At 38.9% G+C, this 23,770-nt stretch overlaps 1 protein-coding gene across 1 annotated transcript; it reads left to right on the forward strand.

Annotated features, from left to right (window-relative positions):
• Positions 1-937: 937 nt before the first annotated feature.
• LOC117291102 (achaete-scute homolog 5-like) lies at positions 938-20,078 on the forward strand. Its single transcript, XM_033772629.1, has 3 exons — positions 938-1,012; positions 14,759-15,372; positions 18,717-20,078. The coding sequence occupies exon 3, from the start codon at positions 19,028-19,030 to the stop codon at positions 19,529-19,531; it is 504 nt and encodes a 167-aa protein (XP_033628520.1). The 5' UTR covers positions 938-1,012; positions 14,759-15,372; positions 18,717-19,027; the 3' UTR covers positions 19,532-20,078.
• The last annotated feature ends 3,692 nt before the right edge of the window (positions 20,079-23,770 follow it).

Genomic DNA, 23,770 nt, shown 5'->3' on the forward strand with positions numbered 1-23,770 from the left:
ATGAATAAAAAAAACACCATTGTCACACCAAGTTGTGTGCTTTCAGATGCTTGATTTCGAGACCTCAATTTCTACATCTCTTACATTTTATAAATATCTCTACTAAAACAAGTTGACTCTATTACAAAAAGGTTAACTCTTTTAATAACAGAGATGCATGTATACTTATATATACAATATAGATATCAATTATAACACTAGACATAAATACATGTGTATTCGTGATAGAGATCTATTTCCATCAGAGATACATACCCCTACTCCAAATAGAGACATCTCTATAAGGTATATGTGTTTCTATTTGATTTTACGACAAAGATATAGCTGTTCATATTAGAGATATAGCTAACAAATTGAAAAAACAATAAGTCTGCCAAATGATATGATAAGAATGCATTCTGTAATCTGTACCAAAAGCAATCTGAGTCTTAGATTGTACACAAAGCTTATAAACCGCATTCAATGCATTGTTCATAATCTATTGTTCGAATTGTGCGAACGCTATTATTCTAAGTAATTTCGTAATTAATTTTTGCGGTTTTTGAATGGCTGCGGTATTCTGTAAATATGATAGATATTCTTAATGAACTTTCAGTATGGTAAGCAATCCAGCACATTCCAACCATATTGGATAATACATGCAGCTGAAGTCACACGGGTTTTAATAATTATGTGGAATGGAAGGCGCCACCAATAGTCTAAAACAAACATGACTTCTAGAACGCTGACCTCTAACGCCTCATATAGATCTAACCAGATCTGTAATTAAATCACAATACCGCTGAATGATAACATGTTACAGGACACGTACTATTCTTCTTTTCAAATTATTATTACATTTTAATTTATTATATATTTTACTGATACTATTTTGTTCCCCAAAACAATTTGCTTTATTGCAGTCAAGATATGACGTCACTTTACAAAATGGCGGCCGATTTTGAAGGCCTATGCAAGTACGAAGTTCCAACATTTATTGACATGTATCAAGGATTCAGCCACGGTCTCAAAAGTAAGTGATCTAGTTATCGTTTAAACTCTGAGTTATCGTTACTCATAAATTTGGTAGGACTGAAAATAATGTTCACAGATTTACACATGGGTTAAAGGAGGTCATGGTTGAACAACTGCCAAATGCTGGTGGTTTTTAAGTAATATTAGTAAGGAAATTAGTTTTGATCTCGCGAGTCGAAAGTCCCGTTGTTTGAATGAAGACTGAGATTTAAGGGGTTTTTTCTCGCTATTTCCTCCTGACTTCGGTGGCCGATTTAGCTTAAATTTTCGCAGGTTTCTTATGTTTTATTATGTTGTCTCAAATGATTTGTGGAAACTGGTCTTGGTAATTACCAATGCTGTCCGTATGCCTTAACATCTAAATATGGTAACCCAAAACAAGATATTTATGGTGGAGCTCACTGACGAAATTGTTCCTAAGGGGGAAGGAGAAAGTACAAGTCCACACGTAACCCATGATACCGAATGTACGCTATAGACTGTATCTAGTTCATCCACCACGCGTTCGTCCTCCTACCATGGAGAGAACAAGCCGAGCGTATTCTCAGGTGTTTGCAATCAACGTCAGAGACCGAATTGCCTTCCCAGCCAGGGAGCCAAAATCTTGTGCCCAGTTTTGTTTCATCTCTACCCCCATAAAAAATGTAGGGGACACAAAAAGACACCCAAGAAAAATACAAGGGTGTCATATGAGTTCGCAACACTGGAACTGAAACCGACCGCTGTTATTTTCTCATTTAGTCTGGTACTTTAATGTAGCAACTCAATATCTGGACTATTTTTGATAACTTGCTGGGGATTGTGTTACCGTGGGACTATTAAGATTTGGGGAGCTGACATTCTTGTCGACGTATAGGAAAAATCGGTGGTTGCAAGTCGTCACTTTTATTTGGGAGATTAAACCCTGCCCGAAGCAATGGAAGTTGTAATGAAAAGCCTCTTACCAACTACTGCGTAAGAAAACAAGTTTATATAAATTAGCTTATAAGAAAACCCCATTTTGGAGGTGAACTCGACCAAAATGAAAATGATGTCCTTTAATTTTCTAATAACACTATGGAGAGCTGATATGGTGACTGGATACCCCTAGTGGGTGATTCAATTGAGAATGTCATAGTTGGTATGTGTCATAACGCTAGTCTTTGGTGTATACACAAACCAGTGGCATTGAGGTAACACCAAGTCAAACCCCTATATGTCCGCGGCTGCAAATGACGCATGTGCTTTGCCGACTGGAAAGGAAAAGTTCTCTCTGACACCTTTTTGCTTATATTCTGACAACATGACAGAATCTTGAGCGTTTTCCAGCGCTTTGACGGCGGGAGTATATCTCGACTATCTATCGGTTCCCACGCCGGCTATGTGAGCCGTTCAACGGCCGGGCGTCGTACCGCGCACGCCTGGTCAGACGATCTCGTGTGAAAGTATCGTTCTGCAAGCATTTGTTTACTAGTTACGATGAAACACTGCTCCTTGGTACAAATTAATTGCATCAGAAACCGCAGGAGATCAGAGAGTTGTGATGTGGGTGTTATAAAATGACAAAAACCATACTGTAATTCTAGACTGTTGTGAAATTGAATTATGTTACACTCTTGGTTGCTTGTGTTTAAAGACATGTAGGCCTACACATTGTACACATATTGTTGTTGTAATAAATATTTTGTGTATTTAAGGTAAATTGATAATTCAAATACAACTGAGCCAGAACTCCTTATAGAATAAAAAAAAAACATCTTCTAATGTGTCTGTTAAAACCTATGTCATGGGAATCTTTATTATTTTCATCGTTCACCTTTGTAATGTTGCTACCCAAACCCATCCAATTTGCCACCACACACAACATTATACTTGATTCATTCCTGTCCAATCCCTCAAATAGGATCTCGATTAGTGGCCAATTAACAGCGTTGCTGAGAATGTTCTCTCATGATTTACATTATTTCTGTTGAAGAATGAAGTCGCTATGTATAGAAAGAGTCATAAAAGTGTTTGAGAGTGAATTGATGTCTTGTTGGGGTATCTGCCGCGTCACATTGTGAGCTGACAACACAGAAGAATCTTTGATCTTGATGGAAAAACGCTAAATATCTGGTTGAGTTATGTTAAAGGCGAATTTTAGCTTTGGAATTTTGAACTGGTTGATTGTTTTAACCCCATACAAATAAAAACGTATCAATAAATATTTAATCTGAAAATTTCAAGATGGTCGCGTATTTGGATATCGCCAAATAGAAAATCCGGAGCGAATATGTCAACGCATGAAGAATCCCCATCAGGAATACACATTCTGAGAAGCGTTACTAATATCTTACATAACCACATTACATCGAAGTGAAATGTTTCTCAAAATGCTTTATACTATTGAAAGCTGCTGTAGGCTTCTATCCAATGAGTTTTTATTTACAGTAATTTTAGGAGTGAATATTTAACAAAAAACCTTGCCCTTTAATGGAGCGGGCTATGCATCAAGATACCTTATTTTTATAGTTGAAAAACACAAAACAAAAAAGTAAACTTACAAATGGAAATATCAAGAGAATCAATGGACTGTCAATCTGCAAGTTTGTGCTTCAAACACTCGTTTTGAAAATGAATTGTTTAGGCCTATATACTACTAATTATAATGCACAAGTTATGTCACACAATAATGACACTCAAATTTGGTGGAGCTTGCTTAGAGCCGTGTACGGAAGAGCTGACAAAATAGTCGCAGGCAGTTTTCTTGTTTTGTGTTTTCAACAATAATTAAACACATGAAATACTGTGATAAATTAAGCTTAATCTGTTGTGTAAATCAGGAGAAACTAATCAAACGTTGTACAAGTTTTAGCATGTCCGCACACTGTCCGTAATTTTTGTTGTAAAAACCGAAATCCGCAGTTGCGTTTTTTAAGATCTTTAGTTTTCTCGAATAACATGGCTTCATTTAGGAGGAAAATATGCCACAGATGTTTTTTTTTTATAGATGAACTTCAATATCGAATACTGTATGTGCAGCAGCGCCAGGAGCGTCATCGAGCTAGCCGAGTGACGGATGCGCGCCATAAGAAGCCATCATCAGAAGGTACATAAGCCTTCATACTAAAATTAACAATTTGGCATTTTATCCATAATCATGTATACCGTTATTTTGATTATATGAGGCAAAACAACCATAGTGAAACACCTTGCAAAGTATTCAAGTAAGATGACGTGGTGCATAATGCAGATGAACTTTAAAATCTCCCTCCCTCTCCAACTCTCCAACTAAAAAGTAGAAGTATCTGACGTTTGAGTTACTAAAGAAAATACGAAGGAAAAACACACTTGTATTTTTTCGCCTTCCACCATGCAGAAGCGGGGTTCTGTTTCAGACAGAACCCCTTGTCCCCAGAGGCGTCAACCGGGCATCACCTCAGATTCCCCGGTGCAATAACAAGGACATTTCACGGACACTTGAGGACATCCTCGGGACTGTTTATTGGACTGTCAGTAAGGTATTGATTTATTCAAAATGACTGCGAGATGAACTGCGCATATTTACTGAACCGTCATGCTCAAATATAAAACCAGCTATATTAACTCTATCAAACAAAGAGCAACTTGGTGTAACAAAATGAAATTATAGAGTTTTTCAACCTGTGATATTAAAACAACATGAACTGCGCATCTGAACCGTCATTCCCAAATAAAAAGACCGGCTATATTAACTGTGAACCATATCATAGACAAACATCAACTTGGTGTAACAAAGTATAGAGTTGTTCCTCACATGATATTAAAAACAATATGAACTGCACCGTATTTACTGAGCCGTCATGCTCAAATATAAAACCAGCTATAAGGTTATATCAGCTGAACTCTATCAAAGACAAACAACAACTTGGTGGATACAAAATGAAAGTATAGAGTTTTCAACCTGTTATATTAAAAACAATATTCAATCTAAAAACAGAACCACTAGCAAGTCAAACAACGACCGGCATCTGTGTAAACCCAATCTCACGGAACATCAGTTTCCAGTATGGGCCTACATGTGATTTTGTTTTGAATGGGCAATGGTTTTTAGTTTGTGTGCTGACTACAGTAGTGTAGTTTCAGTGCACTATTAAAACAAACGAAAGTAACAACTGGAAGTAAAAAGTTTTCAACCTATTATATTAAAAACAATATAAATTCTAAAAACGGAATCACTGGCAAGCCAAACAACGACCGGCATTGTGTTAACTCAATTTCATGGAGCGCCAATTTTCAGTAAGTGATTTTGTTTTAAACGAGCAATGGTTTTCAACTTTTATGCTGATGACAACAGTGTAGTTTCGGTGTAAAAGAACATTATCTAAACAAATGAAAGTAACAAATGAGAGTATAAAGTTTTCAACCTGTTATATTAAAAATAATCTACAATCAAAAAAACGGAACCACTAGCAAGTCAAACAATGACAGGCATCTGTGTAAACCCAAATTCAGCGTCAGTTTTCAGTGTGATTTTGTTTAATATGGGTTGTGGTTTTAAGTGGTTGTGTAGTTTCAGTGTGAATGAACTTTATGAAAACATAATGGTAATTAAATAATACTGCATATAGCAAGACAAGGTATATACCCCATGAAGCGTCAGTTATAATTTCACAGTAGACCTATGTGATTCTTTTTTTTGGGGTGAGCAATGGATTTAACGGTTTTTAGTTTTTGTGCTGACCATTATATCAGTGTTATTTCAGTGCAAAGAAACATTGCTACAGTAGCAAGACAAAGAAAGTCAAAGCAAAACACACAGAATGACAAAACTGATGAGGAGTAACCTCAGCAAAAATGTCACAGCTTAGTAAAAAATAACTCTTTTTTTTCAAGGCAAGAGTGTGTTCAACGCACCCCACCCGTCCAAATCGATTCAAAAAGGAAATCCTTAAAAAGACATCAGGAAACTGTTTTTGGATGGCAATTCTTATACTATATCATACTATACAAAGGCATTTATAAAGCGCTCTTGCACAAAAATGTACCAGTGTTTTACCCTACCCCCTAGACCTCAATGGCTTCACATCCATTATCTTCTCATTTATCTGCCAAGTCTATGTCCCACTTTGAAGAAGAAAAAAAACTCTCCATGTGATATAATTCAAATATTATTTCAGCAACGGATATACGAAAAAATGGTTAATCGGTTCGCACGCGCCAAAAAACCGCATCCAGCACTCGCGTGATAAAACAAAAAAACACGGGCTGAGTTTTTCTTAACTGAAAGCGCTCTGGCATCTGAATCAGCAATAATACTTGCCAATGCCGCTGATGCGTCTAATCGCATTCGGGAACAATGTAATTATCTAGGGGGGCTCCCTGCGATTGCGGCAAGACTTGCCTCCCCTTTAAGAGCTCCTTAGAGACGGGGGTATGTTTGCCCCAGCGCGCCCCTAAAGTGCCGGGTTATGCACAGGTGTGCCAGGTGAAATCATAGACCCTTCTCTCGCAACTCCATCTCGCCAATTTTTTTTCTCCTCTCTCTCCTACTAACTCTTCTTCTTTCTCCCTCTCTCCCCCTCGCCCCGCCGGAATCTAATGAGAATTTATCGATCGGCTGGCGTCGATCATCACGGTCTAGGCATCTTCAGCCCCGTAAACTCTACGTGTAACTAATAGGGATTTGCTTAACCAGTGATCGGACTCGCATTGATTTTCACTTTTCTGCCTCTTTCTCTCTTTTTTTCTTCTCTTCGCTGTCTTTCTCCATTTTCTTTTGCTGGAGACTGTCTTGTGAGATGGCAGTACTCATAGATGGAGGTATAAGTCTTGCCTGTTGTGAGAGCCGAAGGGTCCATAGTTATCATTTTCTTGTAGGGCTTGCCTTACGTATACACCATCTACACGGCCGGATACCATTGCCCTGCCGTTGAATTTGGGTTGTATTTGGTGTCGTGTGTAGGTTCTACATGTCAAATGCTGGATTACTGCAATGCAAAAGAAGCAGCGTCTATAAGATTGAAATATCCTCCACAATTTGTAAAGAAAACAGAAAAGAAAACAAACATCCAAGTTACCTAACTGTTGGAAGATTTGATTTGTTCCCTTCTAACATTGCCTGGAGATGTTTGCATTGCCTCCAAGCTTCGGCCAATTTCACTGCTACTTCTAATAAGAAATAATGCGTGACAATGTTCTGTTAATTCTTGCTTACAGCAAAACAGAGCAGGATACAGTCACACACCGAACATGTGAAATGTTAATTTGTTTGGTTTCGCTAAGAACAATTTTGTTGTGCTGAGCTATTGTTCAACTCTGAAATTTGGGCCTGGATTTAATTTTTCAAGTTTCACTGTCCAAATATCTGATATTCAATTATTAGACAGTCCTCTGCAATAATTCGTAGTAAATTAACATGACAGAATACCTATTTCCACGAAGATGATGTGGACAATTTAAACAAAAGAATAATTAAAAGTGTACAACAAATTGTTAAAAAAAAAAATTTAATAGTTTCAGAAACTGTTGAGTTCGGTTAAAACATGCGACTACGAGCATTCGGCCGTCCGTGCCAACCAGCGCGGTTTGTTTATCGACAATGGAAAGGTCTGAACCTCTTCGCCTCGTTTGCAGTATAGCCTAACTGTGTTACTTGCTGTCTTTGCTCAAACTGCCCGTGATAGTTCTACTTTCTGACTGCTTTCCTCAAGGCAACTAAAGGCGCGAGCAAGGCAATCAGCCCTACCGGCTCGCCCTTGATAAACTTTACACTACCTTGTGAGGCACGCGCCCCATTGTGCCGGCATAATGACCAAAACCAGTTCTGGCTCAACTCAAACGAGGCAAAGTAGAAGAAATACCCCTTCTAAACAAACCCCAGAAATGGTAATACAGTTTCCTCTGTGGGGAGAGTGGGTTGAGAGATACAAAATATGATTGTCCAATAATCGGTCAAGTCGACGTTTAAAAGACCGCCGCCCAACCCCCTTCAACCACCGGGTTATACTCTCCTCAAATTCCCCGCTTTCTTACCGCGTTAGGTATCGCACCAAGCCAGCAAACATCGGGCTCTTATCCGTATCATGGTATAATCGGACACCTCGCCACTGCTTCTAAGGTGGACTTTTCCCCAGTAATTGTCATAAATTAGGCAATTTTTAGCGCGACTAAAAAAACGTTGACCCTTTGCCATTGTCCTTCTAGCGTCGCCCAATGTAAAGGAGAAACCCCGGGTATGGGGGAGAGGTTTTCATTAAATCTGTACAGTGAATTGAATTGAATTCAATCGGCTCTCCTCTCATGGAGTTTCTTTAACTTCCTTCTGGATTAGGCTACCATGGTGTCAGTGGGGTCTTATTGGGGGTTTTATTGGTTAAACAAGTGCAGACGGCCGATCCATTAATAGGAGAACCTTGTCCAAATATGCCTAGGCGCGGCATGACTGGTGAGAGCCTCAGGGCAAGAAATGAAAGAAGCTTGTAAGAGAAGACATGATGCACATACAAAGGACTACAGGTAGATATTATATAGAGACTAAAGCTAGACAAACAAACGTACAGGCAAGTTAACCTACTACAATAGGACAAACAGATTCAATTAAAGCAGGGCAGAAACAATGGCAGGTACATGTTTTTAATATAAGACTCATGAAAAGGACTAAACATGAGGGCAAGAAATGAAAGAAGCTTGTAAGAGAAGACATGATGCACATACGAAGGACTACAGGTAGACAAACAAACGTACAGGCAAGTTAACCTACTACAATAGGACAAACAGATTCAATTAAAGCAGGGCAAAAACAATGGCAGGTACATGTTTTTAATAAGGACTAAACATGAGGGCAAAAAATGAAAGAAGCTTGTAAGAGAAGACATGATGCACATACAAATGACTACATGTAGATATTATATAGAGACTAAAGCTAGACAAACATACATACAGGCAAGTTAACCTACTACAATAGGACAAACAGATCAATTTAAGCAGTGCAAAGACAATGGTATAGAGATCTGGACTCATATGATGCTCATGAAAAGGACTAAACATGAGGGTGCAATAAATGAAAGAAGCAAAGAGAAGACATGATGCACATACAATGGAATACAGGTAGATAGAGAGTTAAGCTAGACAAACATACAGGCAAGTTAACTTACTACAGTAGGACAAACAGATTCAATTAAAGCAGGGCAAAGACAATGGAACATGTCTTTAATATAAGACTCCTGGAGAGTACTAAACATGAGGGCAAGAAATGAAAAAAGCTTGTAAGATAAGACATGAAAAAAGCTTGTAAGATAAGACATGATAAACAAATAAAGGACTACAGGTAGATATTATATAGAGACTAAAGATAGAAAAACAAACGTACAGGCAAGTTAACCTACTACAATAGGACAAACAGATTCAATTAAAGCAGGGCAGAAACAATGGCAGGTACATGTTTTTAATATAAGACTCATGAAAAGGACTAAATATGAGGGCAAGAAATGAAAAAAGCTTGTAAGATAAGACATGATGAACAAATAAAGGACTACAGGTAGATATTATATAGAGACTAAAGATAGACAAACATAAATCACATGATGCACATGAAACGAACCCAGCACGTACATGTTGGTATAACCTTTACAAACAGACTATAGCATACAGATGAACGGAATAAACATGATACGTTTGTGAATAATACATGATATGTATTAAAGACCTACGTGAATTTTAACGAAGGGGTTCCCGGTCAAAGTAAGTTTTGTGTTGCACTCATTTAACAGTAGATAGAGTCATTTATGGAAGTGGAAAACAATTTCCTCTTTACCTCATGGTTCAAATGATACAGCGAAATTTTAAACATTACGTCATTGGATAGCAACAAGAAATTTGCAGATTTTTCCGAAGAGGAATGTTTGTGTCAATCAAGGGTAAAATACAATGAATATCAGCAAAATTCAAGAATGATGTCCCCTCCCCCCCAAAAAAAAAAAAATAAATAAATAAATAAATAAATAAATAAATAAATATATATATTTATATATAAAATCCTTCGGACTGGAAGGGTATTAAAAGCAATGGCAGTTTGCACCATGGTAAGTGTAGAGGTTAGAGACACGTAATTCTGTTCAATTTGTTCAATTTGCTTTTGTTCAAAGCACTCTGACTATTGTAAAATGAGTGCATCACAAAACTGAATTTTGACCTCGAAGTTCCTCTTTAAAAATAGAAAACTGGATTAACATAAAACATATCGATCTTCCCGTACAGATACAGAGATAGATGATGGGTCTGTGACGTAAGTTACTGTCTGTATTTGCTATATGAGACGAGACTCGTATAATGATAAAAAAATGTGTATTTATTATGCGCTTTTTTATGTACATTCTTCAAAACATTATCCGCCCTTTCCATGATGGGGCCCTTGGCTTTCCCTGAACCGAGTTAAAACTCCTTGGGAGTATGCAGCACCGGCAGCCGCATGGGTGCACAAAAGTGTCGCTATTAAAGGCAGTGGACACACTATTGGTAATTACTCAAAACAATTGTTAGCATAAAACCTTACTTGGTAACGAGTAATGGGGAGAGGTGGATAGTATAAAACATTGTGATAAACGGCTCCCTCTGAAATAACATAGTTTTTGAGAAAGAAGTAATTTTCCACGAATTAGATTTCGAGACCTCAGATTTAGAATTTGAGGTCTCGAAATCAAGCATCTGAAAGCACACACCTTCGTGTGACAAGGTTGTGTTTTCTTGCATTATTATCTCGCAACTTCGACGACCAATTGAGTTCAAATTTTCACAGGTCTGTAATGTTATGCATATATGTTGAGATACACCGAGTGAGAAGACTGGTCTTTGACAATTACCAATAGTGGCCAGTGTCTGTAACACATTTACATCAATAATTGCATGCACTACTCCTTGTAATGATGAGTGATGAGAAGCAATTATAAGTTGGCCTATAATGCGATCAGGTTGGCTCAGTGGTTTCTTTCCCTTTCATTTCACCTCTGTGGAGATCGGTTCGAATCCCACCTATAAGACCAGAGGCTTACATGTGAATTGGGTTTTTAATTTCGGTTTGCGTGGATTTCCCTCTTTCCTCCCACATCTAAAACTGAAGAAGAACAAAAAAACCTTCTCGCTTTCCTATGTTTGTTAATGGTGCAAATTGTGTTGATGGCTGTAAAAAAAAAAAATACAAGGACACTAGCTTTACGACATGGCATTGCTCTGATGATCAGGCAATCTCCATACCTTGAGTTCGATGCGGTAGCTCGCACGGCCAGAACACAAGCAAAGAGCAAAAACTAACGAACACGTGGGCTGTATAAAGTTACCCCTATAAATCCATCTAACCATTGCAAAACCCTACTTTGGGTTTTGGTGTATTTTTTCGTCCGCCATTTTGAATCTTCGTTTACAAAAGCATGCAACATTTAACTGACTGATGGGCCGCAGCCTATTTATAAGCAGAATTAAAATAAAGATTTCTGAACTTCAGCAACTTAGAGACACCTTCCTAAAAAAAAAAAAACGTAGCTCTCTTTTCGGGAACGACATAGCAGATAATCTAAAACAAAAACAGTCCAACAAGCTGACCATCGAGTCATCGCGACAGACAACAACTAAACAAACAAGCAACCAACGTTAATGCCCGTGAAACAATAATGAATTACTTCATTAAGAGGGTTGATGAACAACAAGAGGATTTCCCGCTCACAATAAGCACAATCAACTGTACCAGTCATATTAAATAGTCCAGGGTCATGTGACTGGAACCGACAGACAAATAAGTAAACAAACGGACAAAGGGTTGAGCGGAAACTAAGGGAGTGACACACGTAGCTGAACAGTGCATGGGCATATCATGGTGAAGAGCTTGCCTAGTCAAATATGGTCAATCCCAGCTTATTCAATCAACTGACCAATATCAAAATAAATCCCAATTGACACTACAAGTCGGGGAAGATATTAATTTTGTTCACAAAACGGTGAAACAATCGCTCTATTTGGTTAACCGCTTTTGGCGCGCGACTCAAACCCTCGCCTATTGTGCTCGTGTATGCTTTGCCAGTCACTGCATCCACAGTGCATTCAATGGCACACCAGTTGCAGTTTACTAATTCTCCGTCAATCATGCATCATCCTAGCACCCCCCCCCCTCTCTCTCCATCTCAACTCAGCCAAAATTACGATCCCCCAAAACCACGCTGCTTTCAATTAATTTCAGAATAAGTATCCACGACTTGAAGTAAATCTAGTCACTGAAGGGTCCCTACATCAGGTTATAAGTGGCGAACACTCCAGGCGCCGGATAAACGTACTTACTTATCGTACGAACCAATTGGGCCGGTAGCGCAACACTGCCGAGAGAGAACTTGCTCGCTGTATTAAGATAGACAACACTTCACGCGGGAAAACAAAAGCCCGCCCAAAACTATCCTGCAAGGATTATTCACTCTCTGCTACTTTGGGAACCCACGAGTTTTGATGATAATTTTCTATTTAAAACCAGTAGCGATAGAATGATATTTGATTCATTGTTTGGCAGCAAACATAGCATGAAGTATTCAATGAACTAAATTAAGAGGAGAACGATTTAAGTGAGATTGCAGGGAATTGAAACTTGAATACATGTGATTTTGAAAGCGAATACAATTATTATAATGTTAACAGATGGAATTTAGTTTAATTTAATAAGAACTTAATGAGTAAGGTTGACATAGTTGTGTTTTAAAGAGGAGAAAACCCAAGTTGATTGGCACTCGGTGCTTCGTCATTGTTTTGCAAAATAATTACTAAACTTAAGAGAGTGTATCGGCAGAAAATATATAATTTAACACATCTAGGGTGTTTAGCTGAACAAGAAATCGCAGAAACTGTTGTCGAACAAAGAAGCATTATAATAGATGTTAAATTTGCATCGGGGATAAAGAATATTAATTTTGGTTTTTACCCATACTATTAAAGAAGCATTAGTGTATACAATTAATAAGTATACAAAGCACTTTGTGTCTGGTGTTTTTGTGCTCAGCAAGCCTCGCTGTTCGGACAGATAAGTGACACCCAGACTGGTCTTCACTCGAAATCAACTCGGTTGAATTTATTTCGAATTGAACACAAATTCATGTTGGTAACATTAGTAGTTTTTTAAGGCAAAGTATACCTTTGTCTTCAACCTATCGATTGTTTTAATCGCATATGAAGTAGATGTATGACAATACGTGAACATTTTATTTCATGTTGGTTGCGTTTTTTTTAAGATATCGCCGAAAAACCAGAGCGAATGTCCATGCAGGAAAAAAAACCCACTAATATGCAACACAATTTGAGAAGCGTTTACTGCAGTAACGCTTCTCAGAGTTAAACAAAATGTGGACATAAAAACTGATATTTTTTTGTATAAATCAAAGCCGTGGAAAATTACGTCTTTCTCGAAAACTATGTCACTTCAGAGGGAGCTGTTTCTCACAATGCTTTATACCATCAACCTCTCCCCATTACTCGTTACCAAGTGAGATTTTATGCTGATAATTATTTTGAGAAATTACCAAATATTGTCCACTGCCTTCAAAGATTGTTATCTTCTGTTAAAAAAAAATGCATTTTCCACAAATAAACTCCGCCGACAAAAACATACTATCTTGTGTCATTCAAAAACTTAAATAATGTTATGCGGACGTAATACAAGCTCTGTTGTTAAGAGAATACCGGTTTTAACCGATTTTCAAGTGAGGCCGTCCACTGAGGCTTTCAGTTTAGGTCTACCTATTAATTTGTTTATAAGCACAAAAAAAACAAGTGTTTAATGTTACAAAAATACTTGCACTGTCAATTTATAAGTAAAATGGAGAGAAACAAATTCTGACAAGAATTAGTACACTCGAACTTCCTCCGGTAATTCCCGAGTGACAACACTTGATACATCTAACTGTTGTTTTTGTTAGCCCGTGCACTGACAGTGGTTCGTTCCACCGGCCCGGACCCCGAGATCCACGGCCGTCTTCAAACCCGTGTTGCTTCCCCGTGTTTTCCCTCTCAATCGACCCTCTAACTGTCAGCCCCCATGAGCCGAGTCTCCGTGGGTGGTTGTCACGCCGTTGTTTCTCTCTCCACGGCGAATTAGCCGTGGTCCTCTCATGCACTGCGATTGGATACCGGGCCCCTGTCACCGCTACGGCTTATTAGCGCTAGTCGACCAATTTGTTTCATTACCGAGAGGCTAATAAACTTGAGCTGAGCCAGATCTAGAAGAAAAGAAAAAATCCCTTCTCATCTCTATTCGATGCGGCACGGAGTTCCCTTGAGGGACGAGAAGCAAATTTTGTGTAACTCTGGATTGCCCAAAGCGATGGTAGTTTGTTCCTCGTCTCTACGGGAAGCTTTTCAGTTTTGTTTTTGTGGAAAAATCACCTAACTCTGCATTTACACCAAAGTTAAGGAGTTTGGTCCGGCTCATGCGCAGTACTCCCACCACTCTGTAAAATCAATATTAAAGATGACGCCTATTCACCTCTGTAGTTAAGACACAGAGAGGCAAACCACGTGAGTCATCTCTCGACCACTCATGGCAACAACATCTCTGATGACAACAGTTGAATTTATCCGCTGCAACAGTTTGTCTCTTTACCCCCATCGCAGTGTGCATGCGTGAGGCAAATTCCAGTTACCCGGGCAACTATTTTGTTCTTCTTGAAAAAAAAAACTCATCATGCGAGTTTGACACCGCGTGTTCGTTTTCGATACAACTTTCACTGGAGGCAATCTGCGCATGTCTGTGCATATTTAAACAGCCTTTTCTTCTCTTTAGTATTTTCTACAACACAACTCGGTTGATGGATGTCGTCTGCAACATTTACGTCAGCACCGGAGGGCGGGAATTCGAAGTCCAGCAGGGAATAAAAAAGAACCGCTAGAGTCGAGCTGGGACTCTTACCTGCACAATCCCCCCGGCACCCCAACTTTCATTTCTGACACCACACATTACGGTTACACGCGTGTATACACGGTGTCCTCAGTGAGAGAGATGCTCGTTGATTAACACAAACAATCTTTTTACTTTCCACCGCTACGGATTTGTTTGTCTGTTTCCACAAGTCGGAAATCTCTCATTGAAAATCTCAACAAGCCAGAACTCTCAGTTTATACGGCATTACGACTTGGACTTTATGAGCGAGATAGAAAAACGGCACATCAAGACAAAACATTTGGGGCAAAGAAGTTTCTACTCGTGGAGGAGTTTGGTTTGAGGTGACTAGCTGTATCTTATTGCTTGTCGGCGCTTGGGGGTTTCCACTGCCACACACGGTGCTGAATGTTCTAATTGACAGTGTGGTCTTGTTATAGGGAGATATTAAGACTCAAGGCAGTTACAGACCAGAACATTATCAAAAGGGAGACGGCAAGACCACTATCTGGAACAAGGTAAGAACACTGATTTGTTTTTATTTATTTTCTTAAAATATAGTATAAGTAAATTTCATACTTTGACACATTGGTTATTTGTGTAGCGGTGGTGCTTTTTATAGTTTGCAGACTAATATATATATATCTGTAAATAAACGGCACAAGGTTGCCATATTTTTCCCAACTAGCCGCCTAAACTTCCAAAAGGAATGCAGTTAAAGTTGTGTTGAGTAAATAAGCAAATTTGACGTTACAACGCGTGTAGGGGCGCAAAAAAGAGGAAAATGGCACACTGACTGTGTTCAAGTGAAGTTTATTTTAAAATAAAGCTAACACTTTAAGCTAAGTTTAAAGTCAAGATTTTCGGCACGTGAAAAAACCTATCGACGTCTTGATTAAGGATATTCAATTAAAAATGTCTCCAGAAACAGCGTTTTCTCGGAGTAAGAAACCCAACTCAGCTATTACTTAATCCCTTTAAAAGGTTCGCAAAGGTGAGGTTTTTGTCCGTGGACATTTCTGGATCTCGTGAATAAAATAATCTTCGTGAAAGAACTCACCTGTCAGTATAAACGGCACGTGTGACATTTTGACAGGAAAGTTTACCAACCGTAAAATAAATTCGTTGCCTGAAGTTTGTTTCAGATAAGTGCTTTGTGTGTGTGTGTGTAAAACTAACCTTGGCTTTCAGTCAGACCTCAGATTAACAGCAAACTATGTGATTGTCAAGTATAAATACGGTCCAGAACAGTCGAAAGTATGGAATGGGCATTATTATCACTCAAAAGAAATAGTAGGCCTTGGCCATTTGCATTATTCATTTATAGATGCGAATTGATGTGAAACACACCAGACACCGGTCTAAAAACAGGAGGAAAACAAGGCCACCAATGCAATTTTCGTTCATCTCCAAAAACAGCAAAATATAGAATCACACCTTTCTGAAATAACTATGTTTAAAAAAAAATAGTAAACTTCAATTATTTTTTTGCCAAACATTGCAGAATAATCAAAATACAAACAAATATCTGCGGTTTGTTTACCGGTATTATCCTCGGATATTATTTTTATATCTTCGGATAATATCTTTAACAAATTTCTTCATCAAGATTAGTAATCAGTTCAAACAGTACACATGTTTTTTTTAACGAAATACCGCCCCTCAGTTAATATTCCAAACCATCCCCCCCCCCCTCCGGATCATTATTCCAACGGTTGTTGTGAGTGATCACACGTTTAATTAGACGGATACTGAGTACAGCGGGCAATATTGGGGCCAGTTTCCCCCACCACGGACTCGCCGGAAGAACGGACGCAACGGCCCCGTATACAAAACCACCTGCAAGCCTGGTGGTTCGACCAACATTAATCAATAAAAAAAATCTACTCCGCTAATACTGCGCTAAGAACGGGCCGCAATCATTTTTTTTTTCTCGCTTTCCGTCGTCTAGAAACACGCAGAATTCTTGTGTGTGTGCGGTACACCCGCGGTGGCCCGAGCCACCCTGCTACGGACCAAGTCGAGATTTACTCTCGGTAGCATTTTTATAAACCACAGAGTAAATCTTTAGAGAACACAGTTACTGCTAATTGCTCGCCAAATATTTCTCTTACTTAAGATGGCTTACTGAGATGTTAAACTCAAACCGAATTCGAAATATTATGTTTTATTCCTATCCATGTTCATGCTCCTTCAGTTAAGCGGCAAAATTGAAGATCAAAATGATGGGCCAAATTGTTTCCGTGATCTTGGAAAGGGGTGGTTCCTAAAGTGGGCGTGTTTTGGGGGTTTCCTATATGCTAGGCTGGGATAGGACATAGACATACAACATCACTGTTGCTAGGGGGTAGCAAGTCGTGAGTTTAGATTTTGGTGTGAGACCATTTCGATTGGGCATTGACCAAAAGGGCTCAGTTTTCAAATCGTATTCCGTCGCCACAATTATGTTAATTTTCTAAATGTTTTATTTTAATTAATTAATAAATTTACCTATTTATTTGTATTTGTGCGTATACAAGATAAATTTAAGTGTTTAAAATAACTGGCGGTTGAATGAATATGACCAAAACAAAAACTTTGGTTCTTTCGAATCCTCAACATTTCAACATGGATTATATTTGAAAAACAGCACACAACTTATTAATGCAGAATACAACGAGCACTTTTAAAATATTCTAAAATGTTGGTAGTTATCTTCAACAAATAATACATCTTCAAGATCTTTTGGCCTTCAAGAAATGTAATCGTTCTCGAAGAATTGCTTCAGTTTTCTTAAAGCAACTTAGAGTGGTGTTGTCTTTTCCCCACTCGCAGCGTCTAAATTCGGCATAACCGATCCTAGGTTTCAGTGAGGCCTTAAAAAGCTCCCCTCGGCCCCGCAATTGCGCACACAGCATGCAGTCGGCTATTATTACATATCAACCAGTGAATACAGTATTATTTTTGTTGGCAAAATAGGGACATTGACACGAAATACTGTGCTTTTTTTTCTTGCACAAGAATGAGTGCCCTGAGGTCTTTCATTGATGTTATCCAGTCTTTGTTTTTACACGAAAAGAAGGAATATTATTCTTGTCGATAAAAGTGCTTTTAGGTTCTCGGTTTTCTAATGATGACGGTAGTGCTGCCGACTTTGCTCGGCGGTTCCTAATAACTATGCTTCGGTCTTTTTGTGAGGGGTTCCTTTACAGTGTACATTATATAAAGGAAATAATCTTTTGAGAATACCATTCCATCGAAATGTCAGTAAAATGTCTTATAGAATTGTAATTTAAATAAAATCAAGGTCGAAAATGCAATCGTAGTGAACATGATATCAGAAATCGAGAATACAAATCCCGAGACCGGGTCATAAACACTAACTTTGTTGAGCTGCAAGCGTAAGGTTTGTTTCAGTTTGGTTGCTGGAAAATACATAATTGTAATCAAATTTGCAATTAAAATATTCAATGTCAATAGCAGTTAGTAAAATAATGTTTGATAGGCCTACGTGACAAGCCACAATATTGAAAATGACAGCCGAGTGTGATGCATCGGTGTGCTTATTGGAGCCCACTGTGATCCGCTGACACATATAATTATACACCAAACGATCACCCAAATCTCAGGAGAGTTATGATTTCATGTTCTTTACCTTAATGAGATTGAGAACAAAATAGAAAAGGGAACACAAAAGGTCTATGTAGGGGAATTCGAAAGACTGTATTCCACAAGGAATTGTGTGTAACAAGTCTATGGGAGGTTCTTTATAATATACAGGGACAAAGGAAAGAAGAAAAAATATCTCACATAGGGATGCAACAAATAGAACGTGTATATTCATTTAATTTATGTGTACTTCCTATTGTTTTCCTCTCTGTAGATTTCGTTCGTCAAATTCCGACACTGACGTCTTCTGAGGACTAGGGGTCGGTCGAAGACTTGTCGCCATCTTTGAAGCCTACGTCGAATCTAATTCTTGATTGAGAATTCACAAACATTGGTTGAGATTCATTACTCATTTGACGGATGAACCAGTCGAGTAATTAATCAGACAAGAATTTCTATTCAACTCAAGCAGTTTAAAAAGAACTTTCCAATTCTGCAATCAGAGGAAGATCGAGAGTGGTTTAAAACCGAGAGGTTGATTTTGTTTTTTATTGAAGAGGGATTTTTTTCAAACCAACCGGCCTCATGATGATGGAAGAGCCCCACTCGGAGTCGGCGATCTACTCCACGCCGACTTGTGTCCAGCTAGGAATACCCATGAGCGACTGCCCAACGGCGGGCGGTATGTACCCACTACGAGAGCACGGCAACAACACAGACGTCACCTTACCTATACCGAACTATCTCGACCCTCGCTACACCGGCTCGTTCATGGGGCACTACAGCAGCTACGTCCCCATGCCGAGTCCGTTCGGCTTCTACGACCTAGAGCCGTCGTTCATCAGACGACGGAACGAGCGAGAGCGGGAGAGAGTACGGAACGTCAACGAAGGGTACGCGCGGCTCCGGGAACACCTACCGACGGAAAACCCCGAGAAACGGTTGAGTAAAGTGGAGACACTCCGGACGGCTATACGGTACATCAAGCAGCTCCAAGGTGTGCTCCACACGGAAGAACAAAAAGAGAATAACTGTGACTCAGAAACAGATAGAGGGTCGTTTGAAGACTCAGAAGAAGGCGAAAAGTGATTTTTTTTAAATAACACAAAACATTGCTTGTAAATATATAATTATAGCTTGTATTTATTTACTACACTGATCCATCTAATATATGAAAGACTAATCATTATAAAGAGAATGATAGACCAAATTTCCATGAGTGTACTTCTCATGTATAGGCATTCATTATGGCAGTACCTTGAGTTAGAAATACACTATTTTTATGACCACAGTTTTCTTACAAACCTCATCAGCCGAATGTGTGTAAAATAATATATGTCGGCAAAGCCACCAGACTCTGCAATAATTTTGAATTTATCAAGATAAGACGCCGTTACAATCGTTCGATTGTTAATGTAATTGGCGAATAATATTTAGGCCCAGGCAGGAAGAATAATCCCTCGTCCGTTAACGTCTAGCAGTCTACGCTACATGTAGGTGGTCATTTTCAAATTCATCTCATAAATCTTTTAAATATCATGAGTTTGGTGTATCATACAGCTCTAAAGACACTGGACACAATTGGTAATTGTCAAAGACCAGTTTTCTCACTTGGTGTATCCCAACATATGCATAAACTAACAAACCTGTGAAAATTGTAGCTTAATCGGTCCTCGAAGTTTCGAGATAATAATGAAAGAAAAAACACCCTTGTCACACGAAGTTGTGGTGCTTTCAGAGATGCTTGATTTCGAGACCTCAAATTCTAAATCTGAGGTCCCGAAATCTAATTCGTGGAAAATTACTCTTTTCTCGAAAACTACTCCACTTCAGAGGGAGCCGTTTCTCACAATGTTTTATACTACCAACCTCTCCTCATTACTCGTTACCAAGTAAGGTTTTATGCTAATACATATTTTGAGTAATTACTAATAGTGTCCACTGCCTTTAATTGTTTGGGGCATACTAACTGATATCTTTTTAAATGAACACTTTACTTCGAAGTGAAATGTTTCTCAAAATGGTTTCTACTATCGAAAGCTGCTGTACTTCTAACCACAGGTTGTTACTGCCAAAAGTATACCCACCCTGAGTATAAATCCTTTTTTAATCCAAAATTAATCCCCATCACAGTTTCTCCGAAGATTCTAACACCTATATGCCTATACTAATTTCCTTTGTGCCAAAACACTGTTACGTACAAACTTTACAATGCTGTAAATATTAATGATATCATTGTGTTATAATGGGTAAAGCTTACACTGTGCCAAATATGATTGTACATTTAAATTGATTGTATAAGTGTAAACTTATTTACTGAATGTTTATGTCTGACGTTGTGGTTTTTGTGTCTGTCAAAGATTTATCAAAATTCCAGTTGATGATACTATGAAGACATTGAGTTAGCCAAATGATTACATCAAACTGGGCCCAATTCCATAAAAACCTGCTTGAGCAGAAAATAATAGACCGATTGCGCTCCGTGCGTCACGTGACCTATAGTGGGTAGTGGATGTAAACAAACACGGCGCACTGCAAATTCAGAACTAATTGGGGAGGGAAGTATGAGTATCAAAGTGAAAACCACATCTAGAATTGTAGCGCGTCTTGCGAGAGAGATAGATAAAATTTGATTTTTCCAATCTCAGTTTTATTCCCGTCTTCATTAAAACAAATTCTTTAAGTGAAACACAACAAATGTTGGAACACCCAGTTGAAATCAGAGACCAGTCATACCAGTATGCGTGATAAATAGTAACAACAATAATAAATAAATAAATAAATGTATAAAGAAAATTAATTTTGAAGTGTACCCATAAACCGATGTGTGTTTGCACTGTTTACTCAGTACTTTTCCGAGTCCTGTGAAAAAAAATATAACGGGCATATACCTCGGGTGTGATTCGAACCCAGGACCCTTGCAATTCTAGAGCAGTGTCTTACCAACTAGACTACCAAGGTTACCCTGTAGCTAGAGGTAGTGCGAATCCTATGGGTTGTCAGCACTTACCGCAACGATATAAGAGATATTTGGAAAAAACTAAATCAATAAATTTAATCATACAAATTAAAAAATCTGGTAGAAAAATATAAAAGGTTACGCTCCGGAAGTGTCAGGCATTCAGGCGCCGGTTCAGTTAATGGCACACACTGGCCCCTCCCCTTTGCCATATAGACCTTCAGGACTTGCATCCGACCCAGAGCACATCCCCCCTGCCTCGAACCCTAGCCACTGCGCGGGCCCTGTCCCTTTAGGGCAGAAAACAAGGCAGATCCCAATCACACTGTCCCATCAGGGGCAGCAAAAAGCCTTGAATCTATATTAGAGACAGACGGTATTCGAACCCGGACCGGATGATCCGAGTTGCTGAGACAGTCCCCAGCACCGTTACGCACTGCGCTATTGTGTTGGTGCTTAAAAACTGGTGTTTTCATGGTCATAATCAATAGACCGATTGCGCTCCGTGCCTCACGTGACATATAGTGGGTAAAATGTAAACAAACACGTCGTACTGCAGTGAGTGCATGTAAACGTGCTATAAGAAGACACGATTACTGTTGCAATTTTTGGCTCAATAACGACTCAATTCTTGAAATCACTGAAGAATACTCCGGGGTTTGTCATATGAGACCCTACCGATGGCTGAACAATGCCAGTAAGGGTAAACTAAGTTCCACCAAAATAGGAAATTCCAAGAGAATGTTCACACGATGTCATGTGTTTGTGCACGGAAAGTGTGGTTTTACATTGCCCTCATTCAAATAAGTTTTATTGCCAATTATTTTCAATAAAAATCTCATTATGAAGCTGCAAATCCCTTTATTTTCACCCTCAAAATATTTGATTGGAAGGGGTAGCTGTCAGCTATGAGTCGGACAACTTCGCGATCTCCCTTATCACAGCCAAACTTCACGCCGTGCACAACGCAAAATGCACGGCGCGATGAGGAGTTCGCTCAAACATCAGTTTACGTAGTCCAACCCTGCTCTCAAAATAAACCTCTTTTGTAGAAGAATACTGGAAACATCAAACAGCAAATGTTATTTAAATCAATGACACAATTTTCAACTTTATCAAAAAAGGGCCCCGTTTTTAGTTAAAAGTGTTATTTATTGAAAATACAGCCAATTGTGATCCATCGGGAGTCTTCCCATGTCTTTACAGGTTAGCTGTGTTTTTCTATACCCACTATAGGGCACGTGATCACATGTAAACATTGGTAGCGCAATCGGTTTATTGCCGAATCATTTTTCTGCTTCGCAGAAATAAGCCGAATATCGGTCACAAATTGTATGTGTATGACGTCAGTTTCGCTTGAAACCATATTCTGGAATCACATTTTTGTGGTGCTTAGCAACTTTTTGTGCTTAAGCAGCTCTATGAAATTGTGGCCTAATTGCATAATAAATTCGTCCATATTGTCGAGTGCTTTTGAATACCTGTTGGTAACAACTGAAGACACTTTTCAGTTCATCGATGGAGACTTGTTGTCGCATAATGCGACGTTGGGGAACGAGGTGTTAGAGACTAGATATTATCATGGTGATGCCGTCATGATTTCCACCACTCAAATCGGTGTATCCAAACCTAGGCTAGATGTGAAAATAGTCTTGTAAAACATCAATGAGGCTGTGTCCGAATTGGTGGCTACGGCTGCGGCTACGACCGTTGCCAGGGGTGTTGCTAAGGGCGTCCTATACTTCAATGCATGATGATGCGGCGATCCGGCCGTAGCCGTGGCCGTAGCCACCAATTCGGATCCGGCCTTACTACACAGGGAACTAAACAAAGATGGTGCCAGCAACCTTAATCATTGAGTGACCGCCATGATTTTCATCCTTTCAAAATCAGTGTAATCGAACCGAGGCTGGATGAAAGAAAAAAGACTGTATCCTTTCTTATGCAACGGGTATCAGCATTCGTTACTGTCATTTGATAAAGGGAACATGACCAAGATGGTGGCGGTATGATTATGGTCTAGACTACGATAACTCGTTTTGAAATGTGTTCAGATCCGGTATTCTCCGATTGAAAACGAAAATTGTTATTGAATTGTGAATTAAAATTAAACAGTTACAACGAAAGAACACTGTAATATTGTCTATATGTTGAGTGTTTTATTTTTAGATTCATGACTGTAGTGATTTAGGCAAGACCAAATCAAAGACATTCGGGGTCTTTACTTGGTTGATAGATGATTTAGACCGCACCACCAGACGTTAGAGAGTAGTGCTCATGAAGCCTTTAGGTACTAAGTAGTCCTACATCACACCAAGCTCGCTGGTTTAATGGCTTTGAATTTCTAACCGTTGAGAGACACTATACGT

The sequence above is a fragment of the Asterias rubens genome, chromosome 6 (genome assembly GCF_902459465.1).
Source record: "Asterias rubens chromosome 6, eAstRub1.3, whole genome shotgun sequence".
Lineage (NCBI taxonomy): Eukaryota > Metazoa > Echinodermata > Asteroidea > Forcipulatida > Asteriidae > Asterias > Asterias rubens.